Here is an 18067-nt window from a genome sequence, read left to right on the forward strand (position 1 = left end):
GCCGAGGCGGGCAGATCACAAGGTCAGGAGATCGAGACCATCCTGGCTAACTCGGTGAAACACCGTCTCTACTAAAAATATAAAAAAAATTAGCCAGGCGTGGTGGCAGGCGCCTGTAGTCTCAGCTACTCGGAAGGCTGAGGCAGGAGAATGGCATGAACCCAGGAGGCGGAGCTTGCAGTGAGCTGAGATCACGCCACTGCACTCTAGCCTGGGCGACAGAGCGAGACTCTGTCTCAAAAAAAAAGAAAAGAGTCCTACCAAAAGCAAAAAGCTCCAAATTCTTTTTTTTTTTTTTTTCGAGACAGAGTCTCACCCTTTTGCCCAAGCTGGAGTGCAGTGGTGCCATCTCAGCTCACTGCAACCTCTGCCTCCCGGGTTCCAGCAATACTCCTGCCTCAGCCTCCTGAGTAGCTGGGACTACAGGCACCTGCCACCATGCCCAGCTAATTTTTTCTATTTTCAGTAGAGGCAGGGTTTCACCATGTTGGCCAGGCTAGTCTTGAACTCCTGACCTCAAAAGATCCACCCACCTCGGCCTCCCAAAGTGCTGCAATTACAGACATGAGCCACTGCGCCTGGCCTAAAAGTTCCAAATTCTAACAGTGGTTTTGAAAAGATGCTGGCACTGTTACAGTAGAGGAGGAGGACGTAAGACAACTGAAAAAGGGGCAAGTAGTATGTATTAATAAAATGCAAACTACAAGAGGATTTAAAGCCAGTTCCATTACTCATCAGCCGTATAACCTTGGACAAATTATTTAAGCCTTCTAAGACTCAACAGCCTCATTCTTAAAAAAGAGAAAAGACCTACTTCAGATAGTTGCTGTAAAGACTAAATCAGGTTATGTATATGAAATATTTGATAATGTCTGACACAAAATAAACGTTCATTAAATATTTGCATTTAGGAATAAAAGAAAGGCTGGGCACGGTAGCTCACGCTTGTAATCCCAGCACTTTGGGAGGCCGAGGCAGCTGAGGTCAGGAGTTCAAGACCAGCCTGGCCAACATGGTGAAACCCCGTCTCTACTAAAAATACAAAAATTAGCCAGGTATGGTGGCGGGCACCTGTAATCCCAGCTACTTAGGAGGCTGAGGCAAGAGAATCGCTCGAAACTGGGCGGCAGAGGCTGCAGTGAGCTGAGATTGTGCCATTGCACACCAGCCTGGGAGACAGAATGAGACTCTGTCTTTAAAAAAAAAAAAAAAAAAAGAGAGAGAGAGACAGAGACACACAAGTAAATTATAATGAAAGTAGAGTTTTAACCATGACTGTCTTCTAAGCAACGGTCAAACAGATTATAAGCATACAGACAAGAGAGATACTATGACACGTACGGCTCCAAACAGCTCTTCACACTACAGAGCCTCTCAATAAAGCTTTTTATGTTTCTAGAAGGGCATGGTGGCGCATGCCTCTGGTCCCAGCTACTGGGGGCAGGGGCTGAGGCAGGAGGATCATTTAAGCCCAGGAGGTCGAGGCTGCAGTGGGCCATGATTGCATCACTGTACTCCAGTCTGGATGACAGAGCAAGACCTTGTCTCAAAAAAAACAAAACAAAACAAAACAGTTTTTTATTTTTTTGCATTAAGTGGTAAGTGATAACAAAAAAGTCCTTCTTCCCCACCACATGTATGCCACATTTTTTTAAAAAACCACTAAGGGCATTATTACTATTATTTTATATTATTACTAATGTGAGACTTAAATTAGCTATTATTCACTTTATAGTCAATGGTGTGAATTCTCAAAAATATTTAATATACAGGTAACAGGTTACCCAAGGTATCTGACAGGGATGGAATGTACAAGTGGTTAGAAGTAGATTCTACACACATGTATTACAAGCAATGCAAAACCTGGGCAGCCTGACACATCAACAGGACTGCTACTGGGTGAAACCAGAGAGAAGACAGGCAACCGAACACATCAGAGAGCTGGCGAAAATGAAGATCTAAAATACATTTCTCAACATACAATGTTTTTCATAGGCACAAGTAATTAAACGGCAAACACTCTCCTCAATTATCTACACTGTTAACGTTTTAGTCAGTGATTCAGTTTTTTGCCATGGATCCTGAATAATAAACTTCTACACCAAAAAGGGAAAAGACCTTCAGTCTACAAGCAGAGAGAAAGCATGGTGTTCTGTGGACTATAAATTCCTTATCTTCTTACTAATGAGATCTGAAGCTTACTAATGATGTTTTGAAGCAACATGAAGTTTTTGACAGGTGTCCAGTAATGCCATATACAGTAATAGTCCATAAACATTATGAACCCATACATTCACTGGCAGACACAAAGTGGATCTGTAGATATAGATACACATGTGCACAAAGGCAACACTAACATAGGTATTTTCAGAACCTCTTTATGACTATAAGGAGTTTAGTAGTAGGGGTGACTGCTGTTTCTCATGCAATATAGACAACTGCTTCTCAACTTTTTAATGTCTCCAAACCATTCACTAATTATTAATTACTCCCTAACAGTTAACATCTCACATTATTATCAGACACTTTAACACTAAGCACTATCACCATGCCCCTTTCCCCACTCCTCATCGCTACTGCTACAATACCACCCCCAAATAGTGCTGCAGCACAGAGATTCCTCTAAGCTTTCAAGCTGGAAGGAACCTTGGAGATTATCTATTACAAGCCTCTCATTTAGTATCTGAGGAAACTGTGACCAATAGTAATTTAAGTGACGAAAATCATTAAAAGTAGAATAATTAGTTACAGTAACTCCCACTTAAGGGACACTCACTATGTGCCTGTCGCTGCATTAAGCACCTTATAAATATAAACTCATTTAATCCCCATAACAACACTTTAAATAGACCTACTTTATTACCTGTATTTACACACCTGGAAATTAAGGGAGAGAAGTCAGCCTTGGTCATATAGTAACTACATGATAAAATTCAGAATTCAAACCTAAATCTGTTTTGTGCTCTCTTGACTGTCCAATCAGAGTTCATTCCACAAGATTAAGTACTTTAGACTTGTTTCTTGAGCCATATTCATTCTAGTTATGCCCAGCATACAGATAATTTTTACTCTCCCCCAAGTTTTCATATCTAGAGCTATATACTTTATTATTTAAGTCCTCTCAACAGTTGAAACAACTAAAGGTACAAACCCCATTTTTTTAAGTGAGGAAACAAGCTCACAAATAATTTGTCCAAAGTCTCATCAAGAAGTAGCAAAGCTAAGTTTGGAACCCAAGCAATGCTCTCTCTAAGACATGACATCACTCCACCATCACCACACGCTAACTCACATGCAATTAGGAAAGTAGCCAACAACTAGTAAAAACTAAACTGACCATGGAAAACATGAGTTTATTTGGGCACCCAAAAGAATGAAGATAAGAAAAATTAACTCTACTCAGAAAGTTGGCGTGCTTAACTTCCAGTGTACCATTCAGGTTTACACGATGTGATGAAAAAGAAACTATAATTTTATTCATGTTCAAAGCTTAATAACTTCACTCACTGGAATATCTAGAAGCAAAAGGGCATCCATTCAACTTTTACTGAAAATATATTGTGCTTCCTCTGAGTACCATTGTGATGATATAACGTGAGAGGACTTTACGTGACACATAGACAATTCATATTTTAGTAATTTTAGTATTTATAGATTGTAAAGTGACTCAGAAAACATAACTACTACACTAAGCCAATGGCTTCAGATCTTATTTCCCACAACAACATTAAGGGTAAAAAATTAACACAGTGGTTATGGGGGAGGGGCGCGGGGGACGGTGGCTGAGGGTTTGACCTTTATCTGTAATTTTCTTTCCACTTAAAAACAAATTTGAGGGAAAAAAAACTCAGCTGACCTGAAGAAAAGCATTAAAGAAGTAAATGTACAGATGTTACAAGAATGTGGAAAAATTCATGAAGGTAGTATTTGGCTGACATTTTAGAAACAATTTTCAAAGTGTTCAAGAAATATTATGTTAGACAAAACACCACAAAATTCCCTCTAAAGAAATCCCACAGAGGCCGGGTGCAGTGGCTCACATCTGTTATCCCAGCACTTCGGGAGGCCAAGGCGGGTGGATCACTTGAGGTCAGGAGTTTGAGACCAGCCTGGTCAACATGGTGAAACCCCAACTCCACTAAAAATGTAAAAATTAACTGTGTGTGGTGGTGCGCACCTGTAGTTTCAGCTACTCAGGAGGCTGAGGCAGGAAAATCGTTTGAACCCGGGAGCCAGAGGTTCAAATGAGCCAAGATACCACTGCACTCCAGCCTGGGTGACAGAGTGAGACTGTCTCACAAAAAAAAATAAAAAAAGAAAGAAAGAAAAAAGAAACCCCACAAAAGGATCTAGCAGCCTCATGGACTTAAGGAGAACTTCTTTATAATAATGCAGGTCTTAGTTGTTGTTAACTACTTTTAAACAACCTTTTATTTTCTTACTGTTATATCAAAATACCTGAACACAAGGAACTTCAAACTGTAGAGAGAGGGGAAAAAAGCAGCATCAAAATATGCATTATCAACAACCCAACAACGAGTATTATCTATCAAGCATTTACTCTGCGTACCAAGCACTGTGCTGAGCTTCCTATGTATCGCCTGCCCACACTTCAAGGTACTATTATTATCCCATTTTATAAATAATGGAAGTGACTTAACAGGGATGTAAAAGTCTTCCTAAAAAGCAGAATTCTAAGAAGATGGCAGTGGTGCTACAGTTTTTCATCTCCCTAAAACCTTATGGCCGACCAAACTAGAGAGCAGAACCAAAAACCAGTGGACCATATTTACAACAAAACTGACACAGTATTTCCACAGACCCCAAAAAGTAAGCGGATGAGGAAAAACTGACAGTCACATGACCTGAACATTACTGGGATCTGTGACACAGAGAAGTCAAGGTGTATCTCAAAGGCCTAGGAACAGGACAATCATAAAATAGCCAACAGGTATTCACTAGAAATCACTGCACACCAATTTGAGAACAGCAGCTGATACTGAGATGGATTCTGCCAACTCTAGCAGTGAGTGAATAGACTGTCGTGAGTTTGAAAAGATGAAGCAGGTCTTGCTTACTTGAGCTCTTGAAAGTGACCCAACAGTGCTCCAATCTAGAGGTAAGCCCCACAATGAGAAAGGGCCAAGAGAAATGAAGACAAGGTTCAAAAAAAAAAGCAGGAGTGGCAAACACCAGCCTGGAATTTCAGAATGCAAACTGCCATGTTCTTAAAACACTTCACAAAAGCAATGAGAGTGCTCCATGTAGTTAGAAAAGCTACTCTGGGCTGAGTGTGGCGGCTCACGCCTATAATCCCAGCACTTTGGGAGGCCGAGGCAGGTGGATTACGAGGTCAGGAGTCAGCCTGGCCCATCTGGTGAAACCCAGTCTCTACTAAAAATACAAAAACTAGCTAGGCGTGGTGGCGTGCGCCTGTGTTCCCAGCTACCCGGGAGGCTGAGGCAGAAGAACAGCTTGAACCTGGAGGCGGAGGGTGCAGTGAGCCGAGATCACACCACTGCATTCCAGCCTGGGCAACAGGACGAGACTCCATCTCAAAAAGAAAAAAAAAATTGTGGCATATTCATACGATGCATCTACTCAGAAATAAAAAGAAATGCAAACTATGTTGAATAGAAGCAGCCAAAGAATACATACTGTATGGTTCCATTTACATAAAATTCTAGAACTCACAAACTAATCTACATTGACAAAAAGTTGCTTGGAGAGAAGGAAGCCCACACAGGGAGGGAAAATCACAATGGGACATGAGGAAACTTCTGGGAGTAATGAATGAACATGTTCACAATCTTGATTGTCGCTGATGGTTTCCTGAGGGTAGATATTAAAATTTAGCAACCTGTACATTTTGAATAAATACAGTGTATTGTACGTCAATTATATCTCAGTAACACTGCTTTTTTTTCTTTTTTGAAACGGAGTTTCGCTCTTGTTGCCCAGGCTGGAGTGCAATGGCGAGATCTCAGCTCACTGCAACCTCCGCCTCCCAGGATCAAGCAATTCTCCTGAGTAGCTGGGATTACAAGCAAGCACCACACCCAGTTAATTTTGTATTTTTGGTAGGGATGGGGTTTCTCCATGTTGGTCAGGCTGGTCTTGAACTCCCGACCTCAGGTGATTCACTGGTCTCAGCCTCCCAAAGCGCTGAGATTACAAGTGTGAGCCACCGCACGCAGCCAATAACACTGCTTTTTTTAAAAAGGATTCTTCCTTTTTAAAAAGAATTCAAGACAAAATGACAAGTACTGAAGATATGCAAAGATGCAGCAATATAGTCTCCCTCCCCTCCCCAACAAAAAAACCAAAGACAACAATTCAATCACTTTCTTGAAATACCTTAATTTTTAAAAAATTTAAAAATTCATATTGAAAGACTACACCACCAGTGTGTAGATAAGAGGATTAAAAAAAAAAGACCACAACATATACCTGAGTACAATGACTCCAAAATATTCAACATTGATTTTCAAAATGTTTTTAAAGATCTAGTCTAGAAACATCACTGTATTTTGGCCTGGCGCAGTGGCTCACGCCTGTAATCCCAACACTTTGGGACGCCAAGGTGGGGAGATCACTAGGTCAAGAGTTCGAGACCAGCCTGGCCAATATGGTGAAACCCCATCTCCACTAAAATCACAAAAATTAGCCAGGTATAGTGGTGGACACCTGTAATCCCAGCTACTCAGGAGGCTGAGGCTGGAGAATTGCTTGAACCCGGGAGGCGGAGGATGCAGTGAGCCGAGATAGCGCCACTGCACTCCAGTTTGGGCAACAGAGCGAGACTCAACTCAAAAAAAAAAACACAAACACACACACACAAAACCACACTGTATTTTAAAGAAAATAAATCATTTAGGAAGGTAGGCAAAAAGAGTGGTCAGTTTAATAAGGTAAAAAAAAACATCAGATGTTAACAGCTGGCCAGGCATGGTGACACCTCTGTAATCCCTGTACTTTAAAAGGCCAACAAAGTGGGCAGATCACTTCAGCTGGGGAGTTCAAGCTCAGGAGAACAGCCTAAAAGCATGGTGAAACCCCATCTCTACAGAAAACACAAAAATTAGCCAGGCATGGTGGCATGTGCCTGTAGTCCCAGCTACTCGGAAGGCTGAGGTGGGACACAGTTTACAGTGAACCAAGATTCTGCACTCCAACCAGGACGAAAGAGCAAGACACTGTCTCAAAAATAAATAGATTTTAACAGTTTTATTGGGGGAAACAACAGAATTAACAAACTTAAGATACTCAAGGATAGAAAATGTGAACCAAAGATTTTATTTCCAGCCAAAGTGACCTTCAAGATTAAAGGGCACAGGCCAGCCACGATGGCTCACGCCTGTTATTCCAGCTCTTAGGGAGGCAGAGGTGGGAGGACAGCTTGAGCTCAGGAGTTTGAGACCTGCCTGGGCAATAGAGCGAGACCCTGTGCTCCACAAAAAAGAAAAAAAAAAGAAAGAAAAAGAAAAAAAAATGAATAAAAGGCACAGACAACATACAAGACATATACATAAGAACTCCCGGCCAGGAGCGGTGGCTCGTGCCTGTAATCCCAGCACTTTGGGAGGCCGAGACGGGCAGATCACTTCAAGTCAGAAGATCGAGGCCAACCTGGCCAACATGATGAAACCCCCATCTCTACAAAAAATACAAACGTTAGGCCAGGTGCAGTGGTTCACGCCTGTAATCCCAGCACTTTGGGAGGCCAAGGCAGGCACATCACCTGAGGTCAGTAGTTCGAGACCAGCCCAGCCAACATGGCGAAACCCCGTCTCAACTGAAAATACAAAAAAATTAGCTGTGCGTGGTGGCATGCAACTGTAATCCCAGCTACTCAGGAGGCTGTGGCAGAAAAATCGCTTGAACCCAGGAGGTGGAGGTTGCAGTGAGTTGAGATCGCGCCACTGCACTCCAGTCTGGGAAACAGAGCAAGCCTCTGTCTCAAAAAAAAAAAAAAAAAAAAAAAATAGAGCTCCAGAAATATTGTTTCAATTAGCCTCTTTTCAATAATCTATTAGAGAATAAGCTTCATTCAGACAACCAAACTGACTAGAGACACAGACAATACAATGACATAAGGACTGATTGTATGCATGAGATATATACCTATTGTAAAACTAAGATTGACAGTTAAAAGAGAAAGTCAGCCGGGGGCAGTGGCTATGCCCATAATCCCAGCACCTGGGGGCGGGGATCACTTGACGCCAGGAGTTCCAGAATAGCCTGGTCAACATGGCAAAACCCCGCCTCTACTAAAAACACAAAAATTAGCCAGGCAATGGTGGCATGTGCCAGTAACCCCAGCTACTCGGGAGGCTGAGGCACAAGAATCGCTTGAACCCAGGAGGCAGAGGTTGCAGTGAGCTGTAATCGCACCACTGTACTCCAGCCTGGGCAATACAGTGAGACACTGTCTCAAAAAAAACAAAAGGGAAAGTTATATAACAGCAATATGCTCAGACAATGTAAACAGAAAAACTTTTAAATGAGGGATAGAAATAGAGAATATGTAAAAAAAAAAAAAAAAAAAAAATTTAACATTCCTAGTAATTATATTCGTGGCAGTAATATTTGTATTATTATTTTAGACTTTCTGATGTGTAATGTTGGTTACAGTCAGTAATTACAAGACATCATGATTCTATCAACCCCTGCCTGCGTTCTTGAGAGAACAAGGATTTTTGGTATGTAAAAAGTTAATTAAAAACTCTGGGCTGGGCGAAGTGGTTCACACCTGTAATCCTAGCACTTTGGGAGGTCAAGGTGGACGGTCATGAGGTCAGGAGATCGAGATCATCCTGGCTAACACAGTGAAACCCCATCTCTACTAAAAATACAAAAAAAATTAGCCAAGCGTGGTGGCGCATGCCTGTAATCCCAGCTACTCAGGAGGCTGAGGCAGGAAAATCGCTTGAACCCAGGAGGCGGAGGTTGCAGTGAGCCAAGATTGTGCCACTGCACTCTAGCCTGCGTGACAGAGCGAGACTCCGTCACAAAAAAAAAAAAAAAAAAGGCCCTACGCACTCCCATGTTTACCACAGCACTATTCACAACAGCCAAAACATGAAACCAGTTCAGTGCAATGGCTCATGCCTTGTAATCTTAGCACTTTGGGAGGATTGCTTGAGGCCAGGAGTTGGAGATCAGCCTAGGCAACATAGCAAGACTTTGTCTCTACAAAAAAATTACAAATTAGCCAGGCATGGTGGCATGTACCCTATCTGTAAGTCCTAGCTATTCAGGAAGCTGGTGCAAGAGGATCCCTTGAGCCTGAGTGTTTGAGGTTGCAGTGAGCTATGACTGAGTTGCTGCACTAAAGCCTGGGCGACAGCAAAACTTTGCCTCAAAAATACATTTTTTTAAAAAAACGAACCAACCTGAGTTCCCATCAACAGGTAAGAAAATATGGTATATTATTCAGCAATAAAAAAGAATTAGATCCTGTCATTTGCAGCATCATGGATACAACTGTAGGCCACTATGTTAACTGAAGTTAAGTCAAGCACAGAAAGACAAACATCACATTTTCACTTATGAGGGAGCTAAAACAGTGGATCTCAGGAAGGTAAGAGTCTAAAGACCGGTGATTACTAGAGAGTGAGCAAGGAATAGGAGAGATAAAAGGAGGAAAAAAGAATATACATGTATTTACTACCACCGAACTGTACACTTAAAATGGTAAAGATGGGGCTGGGCATGGTGGCTCACACCTGTAATACCAACACTTTGGGAGGCCGAGGGGGTGGATCACGAGGTCAAGAGATCGAGACCATCCTGGCCAACATGGTGAAACCCTGTCTCTACTAAGAACACAAAAATTAGCTGGGCATGCCTGTAGTCCCAGCTACTCGGGAGGTTGAGGCAGGAGAATTGCTTGAACTCGGGAGGCGGGGGTTGAAGTGAGCTGAGATCGTGCCACTACACTCTAGTGTGGCGACAGAGTAAGACTCCATCTCAAAAAAAAAAAAAAGAAAACAAAAATGGTAAAGATGGTGAATTCTATAAGTGTGTGAGTGTGCATGTGTGTGTCTGAGACAGGGTCTTACTGTGTTGCCCAGACTGAAGTGCAGTGGCACAATCATGGCTCACTGCAGCCTCAACCTCCCAGGCTCAGGTGATCCTCCTACCTCCTCCTCCCAAGTAGCTGGGAGTAGCTGGGACTACAGGCGCATGCCACCACATTTGGCTAATTTTTTGTAGAGACGGTTTTCACCATGTTGCCCAGGCTGGTCTTGAACTCCTGGGCTCAAGTGACCCTGGGTCACCTGCCTTGGCCTCTCAAAGTTCTGAGACTCCAGGCATGAATCACTGCACCTGGCCAGCAAATTATATATTTTACCTAAACAATAACAACAACAAAAAAATCGTTTTTAAACGCTGTATTCCTGATTCTGAAATACAAGTCCTAGTATTTTATCTAGCTGAGTAATAATAAACATCTCTACCATCAGGATTGTAGTCTTGAAACACCATTTCCCACTAAAAGGCAGGTCTTCTTGAGAAATGTCTAATTCACATCTGGGGCAGGAAATGAGCCTGGAACATATTCTTATACCAGAGAATAAGGATACTATCAAAGACTACTAAAGTCATGTCAAAAGGACTCTGGAGCCAACTGGAAAAGGCTACCACTGGCCAAATGGGAGACAACTTGACCATCAAAAAGGATAGTAATTGCAACTCAAACCCATCAAATACATTTTAATCCATGACTGAAATGCATGAAATGTTTATATTCATGATTGAAACACACCATATCTTCCTGTTTATTCAGCGCATACTATATATTTAGCATGATGTCAGGAACTACGTTACCTTCAGAAGAGTGTTGCTCCAGAAAATGTCCCATTTTCAGGTGAAAATAATCTTTGCAACATAAAAACAATTTTTTGAAGTGGCCAGAAACAATTCATTTCGGGATTAATTATTTTAGTTATATACATATATAGTTTCCCTCTTCACATCAATTTAGTATGTCTTGGCATCTTTCCTAACTTCATACATCAGATGTTTACAGGTAATTTTAAGACTAAGAAGTAAAATTGTTCAAATTTTTCCTACAACCTCCTCCATTGTAAAAACCTACACTTACAATTCTAAAACCTCTCTAAAGCTAAAAACAAGCGTCAAAACAATTGTTTTTTGAAAAGAAAAATAAATAGCCTGGGGGGTCACTGATTTTGATCCATAAACAGTTTCACATACTACTTCTGTTAATGCTTTCTTGCTATAATGCATCAGTGAAAACAAAAACAACTATGAAATTTTTTTTTGACACAGGGTCTCACTCTGTCACTCAGGCTGCAGTACAGTGGCCCCAACTATCATGGCTCACTGCAGCCTCAACTTCCCAGGTTCCAGCAATCCTCCTACCTCAGCCTCTGGAGAAGCTGGGACTACAGGCATGTACCAACACACCCAGGTAACTTTTAAATTTTTTGTCCTGAGCTCAAGTGATCCTCCGTTTCCCAAAGTGCTGAGATACAGGTATGAGCCGCCACATCCGGTGCAAATGCTTATCTTAAGCAATCCACCCATCCTAAAACATCAGAAAAGTCTAAATTGCTGTTCTTTAAATTTTAATTATCTTGTTACTCACATACTAGACAAAGCTTAGTTTAGTCATAAATGGGTGACAGAAATTCTGCAAATATATCAAAGATATGCCATATTGATAAAAAGAAATCAAAGCTTAAAGCTAAATGCATAAACACTGGCTATTTACATAATAAATTTAAAAATATTTTCCATATTCCATTTAATATAAGAATCTAAGTACACCAATCATTTCAGTACAAAACATGCTTAGTGAGTATATAAACACCTAATATGGGGTGGGGGATTGGGAATTTTAAGTCCTCTTCTACCAGGATAAAATAACTGTCCAAAAAAAATCAGATAACTTCCCCAGGCACTTGGTGTTCCAGTAAGACAGGATATTAAAAAGCTATCTTTTAGAAGTTTTCAACTATTTACACATTTATAGGCAATGTATTTTATCAAAAAGGGAAAGCAGTGTGTACAAACCTGATAAACTGAATAAGAGGTTTTAAGTACTCATCTCCAAATAGTTTGATATAATCTTGTATATCAAAAAACAGCCAAAAGTAAAACGCTATTTGGTTTGACATTGTTGACAGGGCTAAGTCTGTGCCAACTAGCAATTCAAGAGGAATATAGTGGCAGTCTTAAGTATTTATGTTTCCGGGATTAATTTATTTTTGAAAGATGGCGTATGGTCATTTTTAGGCTTATCGGTATAAGCATAAATTAACAGTTTTACATTGTTTTAAATCAAGATGTTCCGTATGAGACTATAATTCGAAGGTAAAAATGACTTCCGCCCCAGAAGCTCCCATTTTTTAATGTAATAAATAGAAATACAAGATTGAACACATCACAGTGACGTTCTCAAAATGACTGGTATATTTTAATAGAATACTAACGAGATTCAGCTTGCAGACATGACCATTAAATCAAGCACTGAGGCAGCAAAGGTTTTTTCCTTTCTAAAATTAGGCTAGTTGTTAAAAGGCTAGACTACAATCATAAGCAAATCTTGTGAGAAATGAACACTTGCTAATAATAAAGCCAGAGAAATTATACAATACTTGCTGAAAGCTACACTCATACTAGGCAGATAACCCACATATTAACATCGAACCCACAGAAACCTACCCCTTTCCTGCTGCCCCAGCCCCCACCCAAAGACTACAAAAAGAAGTCCTCAAAGATGCACTGTCCTCTACAAATAAACTTAGCCAGAGTGCGACTACCACACAAACTGCAAAACAATGACCTGGAATGTTCCTTCTGAACACAGCCCTAACTTTATAGTGTAAGTTTCAGATTCAGAACATTTGGAAACGAGCTTAATAAAATGCTGAGCATATGTAACAAATCAGCTATCCTAAAAGTCTACAGGTCAGTCAAAACTGTAGCATTTGGAATTTGTCAGATAATCAGAGTCCTCAAGACGATAAATAGAAGTGACACTTCAAACACCTACATACGCAAATACGACCGAAAAAAACTGGACACACAATATGAGAAAATACCACCAAGACTCTGAAACAGAATCAAAGCTACAAAATTCTAGAAATAAGCCTATTTGTTATGGCCAAAAAGGGTCATAATGGAACAGGCATTCTTCCTTTCTCTGGCTCGTTAAGACTAATACGTTCTCTAAGCGTGCCAAAGCCTAGCTACAAAGACAATTTTAACATATACAAGTTTTTAAAATCCCTTACAGACCAATATAGAGCAAATAAGTGTACACGTTCTTTAAATGTAAATTTATATATAAATTATTTAAATGACCAGGACTTCTACAATTTAGAATGAATTATTTATCCCAAAATACACTTTTTTCCCTTTCCTGAGCAATTCTGAATAATGCACTGGTCTATAACGACAAATGTATGCTTTCAACTCACATTGTTTCTCCAGTCTTGGCTACATGACAAAGAAACTGATCCAGGACAGGACAAACTTCCTTTTTCCCCCTCTTCTCAAAATCTAGATAAAGGAAGAAAAAAAAAGTTATCAGTTTTCTCAAAAGCCCTCTAAAAACAAACTTTCCTCCCAGTCCTTTCCCTTAATAAGAATTAAACAAAAATTTTTTAAAAAGCCTCTCAACCAAATAACCACCTCAACCCTCCAAGTTCTACTTCTAACATATCACCCTCTTTTACAGATAACAAGAATCCTCCTAAAGGGGGCACTCAACTTCACAAACCATTTTTAACGCAGTGCTTCTCGAAGTGTGGTCCGGGGGAACACCAGTATTACATTAAGCCGAGAATCCAGCGAAAATAAAAATCCCCAGGCCCCGACTCCCACCAATTGTTTATCTAAGTCCATAAATCTGCCTTTTTAAGAAACACCAACTACCCCAAGTAGCTGTCCCCAAATGATTCTGTATGTCAAAGAATAATTCTCAAAACGCTGAAATCTCTCTCTTCGAAGTTTGAAAGCCACTGTTCTCAAGCCTGTTGCGTGGAAGGTGTGCAATCAAGTACAGTGAAGGCAACCACCTTGAAATTAGGGCGCGGAAGGATGACTTCAAAAGCCCTGAAAAAGGCATCCTGAGACAACTTAAAAGTTGCGATGCCACCCCCCCCAATCTCCCGCCCCCACCAACCTTTTACTTTTTCTCCCACCCCAACGCCTGGCGTGCGGGTGGCCTGGCAGAGAAAGGAGGATGCCTGGGAGGGAGGAGTCTGCGATTCCGCGACTCGACCCTCGAACGGGTGGTAGAAACACTGGGGCCCCCGCAAGAGATTCCCCGGCTCCCCTCCCCCAGCCCAGACGCCGGCGGCCGACACAAAGCCAGAGCGGGGCGGGAGGGAGCTGCCCACAGGGCTCCCCGCCCCTGGGGAGGTGGAGGGGGATGGGAGCCCGTGAAGCGCTCTCCCCACGCCGCGCCCGGCCCCAGCCCCGGCCCTCGGAACCATCCGCCCTGAAAGGAGAGACGAGCGAGCCGGAGAAGGTGACGGGGAATGGAGAGGGGGCAGCTACCCCCACCTTTCAGCGCCTCCTGGAGCCTCTCGACGTCCATGGCTTCCCGGAGTCCCTCACAGCCTCCGCCTCCCTCCGCGGGTCTCTCGGGGACCGGAACGCCTCCCCCCACCCCCCCGACGCCCTCCCCCTCCCTCGCACACACTCCGGCACGCAGGCGACCGGGGGGGGGAACGAAGGGAGCCGGGGGAAGCGTGCGAGAGAGCGAGACCGACAGAGCGAGCACCTCCCCAAGCCGCTACCACCAACCCTCCAACATGGCGCCCGGCACGTCACCGCGCGCACGCTCCCTGCCGCCGTCCTCGCTCCCGCCGCGCGCCCCGGCCCGGAACCCAAGAGCGCGTGCGCGGCGGAGGCGTGACGCTGGGGCCCAGCGCTGCAGTCACTCGCCGCTGCGTCCCGGCGGCTGCCGGATCCACGGCCCCGGCCCAGCCTCCGCGGAGCTGAAGGCTGAACGGTCGGGCGACAGGTTTGCAGGCGGACTCCTAGGCTTTGAACCCCTGCCATTTTTTGCTCTCTGTGTGAACTTAAGCTATTTACTTCGTCTCTCTGAGCCTCATTTTCCCCATCTGTACAGTGAGAGCACTGGTACCGATGCCCTATGCAGTTGCTGTGAGAATTCAGTGTGTACACTTCACGTTCAGAATGCGCCTAAAAAACGTTCAGCGAGGCCAGGCAGGGGGCTCACGTCGGTGAGCCCAACACTTAAGGAGGGAGGCCGAGGCGAGAGGATCGCTTTAGCCCAGAAGATCGAGACCAGCCTGGGCAACAAAGTGAGCCCGCCCCCGCGCCCTTCTCTATATAAAAATAAATACAGGCCAGGCGCGGTGACTCAAGCCTGTAATCACAGCACTTTGGAAGGCTGGGCCGGGCGGAGCACCTGAAGTCAGGCGTTGAAGACCAGCCAGGCCAACATTGGCGAAACCCCGTCTCTACTAAAAATGCAAAATTTAGCGAGCGTGGTCGTGCGTGCCTGTAATCCCAGTTACTCGGGAGGCTGAGGCACGAAAATCGCTTGAACCCAGGAGGCGGAGGTAGAAGTGAGCCAAGACTGCGCCACTGCACTCCAGCCTCGGCGACAAAGCGAGACTGTGTTTCAAAAAATAATAATAAAATTAAAAATACATACATACACTCAGCATTACTAATAATCCTAACAAGATACCTCCCTGCTTAACCCAACGTTCATTCCTCACTGGCCCACCTGTGGCAAGAAGTAATGTGTACAGCAAAGTGATTAAGAGCTCAAGGTTTGGAATCAATATTCAAATCCCAACTCAACTACTTACTCCTTTTGTGGCCCTGAAGTAGTTATCTAAACTCAGGCAGCTTCAGGGTTCTTATTTATAAAATGGGGGTTGTAAAACGGCCAAGAGGATTGAGTGAAATGGCGAATGTGAAACATTTGGCACAGTGCGTGAAACACTGCGGTTTTTATTACCACTGTGATCATTATTACATTACATAATCACCCAGGAAGTAGGAGAGGGTGGAAACCTCAGAAGTCCTCTTCAGCCTTGACATTTACAAATGGGAAAGCTGTGTCATCGAGAGCAAGTCTGGGGAGACAGAACTAGCACCCAGAACCCAAAACATCTGGCTCCCAGCCAGTGCGTGGACATTTTTATACTCTTATCTGTGAGCTTTTAAAAGAAAAGGTACTGCCCGGGCTCCGTGGCTCACACCGGTAATCCCAACACTTCGGGAGTCTGAGGTGGGCAGATCACCCTGAGGTCAGGAGTTTGATACCAGCCGGGCCAACATGGCAAAACCCTGTCTCTGCTAAAAATACAAAAAAAAAAAAAAAAAAAAAAAAAAAAAAAGGCTGGGCGTGGTGGCGGGCACCTGTAATCATAATTACTCAGGAGGCTGAGGCAGGAGACTCCCTTGAACCCGGGAGGCTGAGGTTGCAGTGGGCCAAGATAGCGCCACTGTACTCCAGCTTGGGCACGACAGAGTGAGACTCCGTCTCAAAAAAAAAAAAAGAAAAGAAAAGGTACTGAGTTGTTCCACCTCCTCTTCCAAAAACCCAGCCAGCACAAAGTCATGGAAGGAAGGAGGGGAAGAGAAGGACCGAGGGAGGGAGGGAAAAAGGTTATTGTTTAGTCTAAGAAGATGCAAGTTTGGATACAGCCATTACACTGTTGACCCTCTTAAAAGACAGTGGGTCTCACCCTGATCCTAGGTGGTAGACGTAGGCAAAAGACACACCCAAAATAGGTCTCTCAAGTTGTGCCATCAGAGAACCAGTCCCCTGTGTTTTTAGACCTCATTGTTCAGAGGATCTAGCTCAATTACAAACATCCTTGCAGAGAAAGGGAATAGGGTAGCATTATCAAGCACTTGGCCAGCACTTACCAGGCACCAGGTTTAGTTTATCCAGGTCCCTTGCAGTCTGAAGGGCCTACTGCCTACATGGCAAAGCTTAGCCTCCTCTCCTGTCTGCCACTCTACTATTCAGAAGGGTCTCTTACTGTAAGAGCTGTGCTGTACTGTAGATATTAGCCATGTGTGAATATTGAAATTTAAATTAATTAAAATTAAATAAAATTTAATTTTCTTAAATAAAATCCAATTCTTTTTTTTTTTTTTTCTTTTTTGAGACAGAGTCTTGCTCTGCCGTCCAGGCTGGAGTGCAGTGGCGTGATCTCAACTCACTGCAACCTCTGCCTCCCGGGTTCAAGCAGTTCCCTGCCTCAGCCTCCCGAGTAGTTGAGATTACAGGTGTCTGTCACTACGCTCGGCTAATTTTTGTATTTTTAGTAGAGACCGGGTTTCGCCATATTGTCCAGGCTGGTGTTGAACTCTGGACCTCGTGATCCACCCGCCTCGGCCTCCCAAAGCGCTGGGATTACAGGTGTGAGCCACTGAGCCCAGCCTAAAAATCCAATTCTTCAGTCACAGCAGCCACATTTTGAGGACATTAAGTGCTCGATAGCTACATGTGGCTAGTGGCTCCTGTATTGAACAGTTCAGATAAAGAAAATTTCATTATTGCAAAAAATTCTATTGGAACTTTCTGTTGGAGAACACATTATACTAATTTCTAACACTTTGCTTTGTCCCTTTCGTTGCTGTCAGCTTAACTGAATTTCTTATGGTTTTTCAGATCTCACCTGGTCTTCAGATAATCAAGGCCTGTGCCCCTCTGGTTAGCTCCTCCTCTCCAATTCACTTTGCTATGTTCCTCTGCAAATTCAGATCTCTACTTAAACACCACTTCCTCTGGTATACTTTCCACAATACCCTTAGGCTGTCACTGCTGTGTACACTTTGTCGCCCGTCATAGACCGTATCCAGTGTCTGGAAGTCAAGATTGCAAGGGGAGAAGAGGCAAAAGATGAGGCTGAAGAAATAACTTCGTTTGGTTCATTCCTTCCTTCTTCCTTGAATTCTTCTCCAGCAGGCCTGTATCGCAGTATCTGCAATTACTAGAGCCTTCTACTGGCCGGGCATGGTGGCTCACACCTGTATTCTCGGCACCCTGGGAGGCCAAGGCTGGAGGATCACTTGAGACCAGCCTAGCAAC

The 18067-nt window shown here is 43.3% G+C and overlaps 1 protein-coding gene across 2 annotated transcripts in view; it reads right to left on the reverse strand.

The window, feature by feature from the left end:
• The window catches only part of PPP4R2 (protein phosphatase 4 regulatory subunit 2), a 70684-nt gene extending 55880 nt beyond the window's left edge, over positions 1–14804 (reverse strand). For both annotated transcript variants that reach the window (XM_073009927.1, XM_073009926.1), the window contains exons 1-2: positions 14545–14804; positions 13455–13536 (exon numbers count right to left, since the gene is read on the reverse strand). In XM_073009927.1, the coding sequence (XP_072866028.1) occupies positions 13455–13536; positions 14545–14578 (116 nt within the window). In that variant the 5' untranslated portion in view covers positions 14579–14804. The remainder of the gene's footprint in view (positions 1–13454; positions 13537–14544) is intronic.
• Between the last annotated feature and the right edge of the window lie 3263 nt (positions 14805–18067).

Source organism: Chlorocebus sabaeus, chromosome 22 (genome assembly GCF_047675955.1).
Source record: "Chlorocebus sabaeus isolate Y175 chromosome 22, mChlSab1.0.hap1, whole genome shotgun sequence".
NCBI lineage: Eukaryota > Metazoa > Chordata > Mammalia > Primates > Cercopithecidae > Chlorocebus > Chlorocebus sabaeus.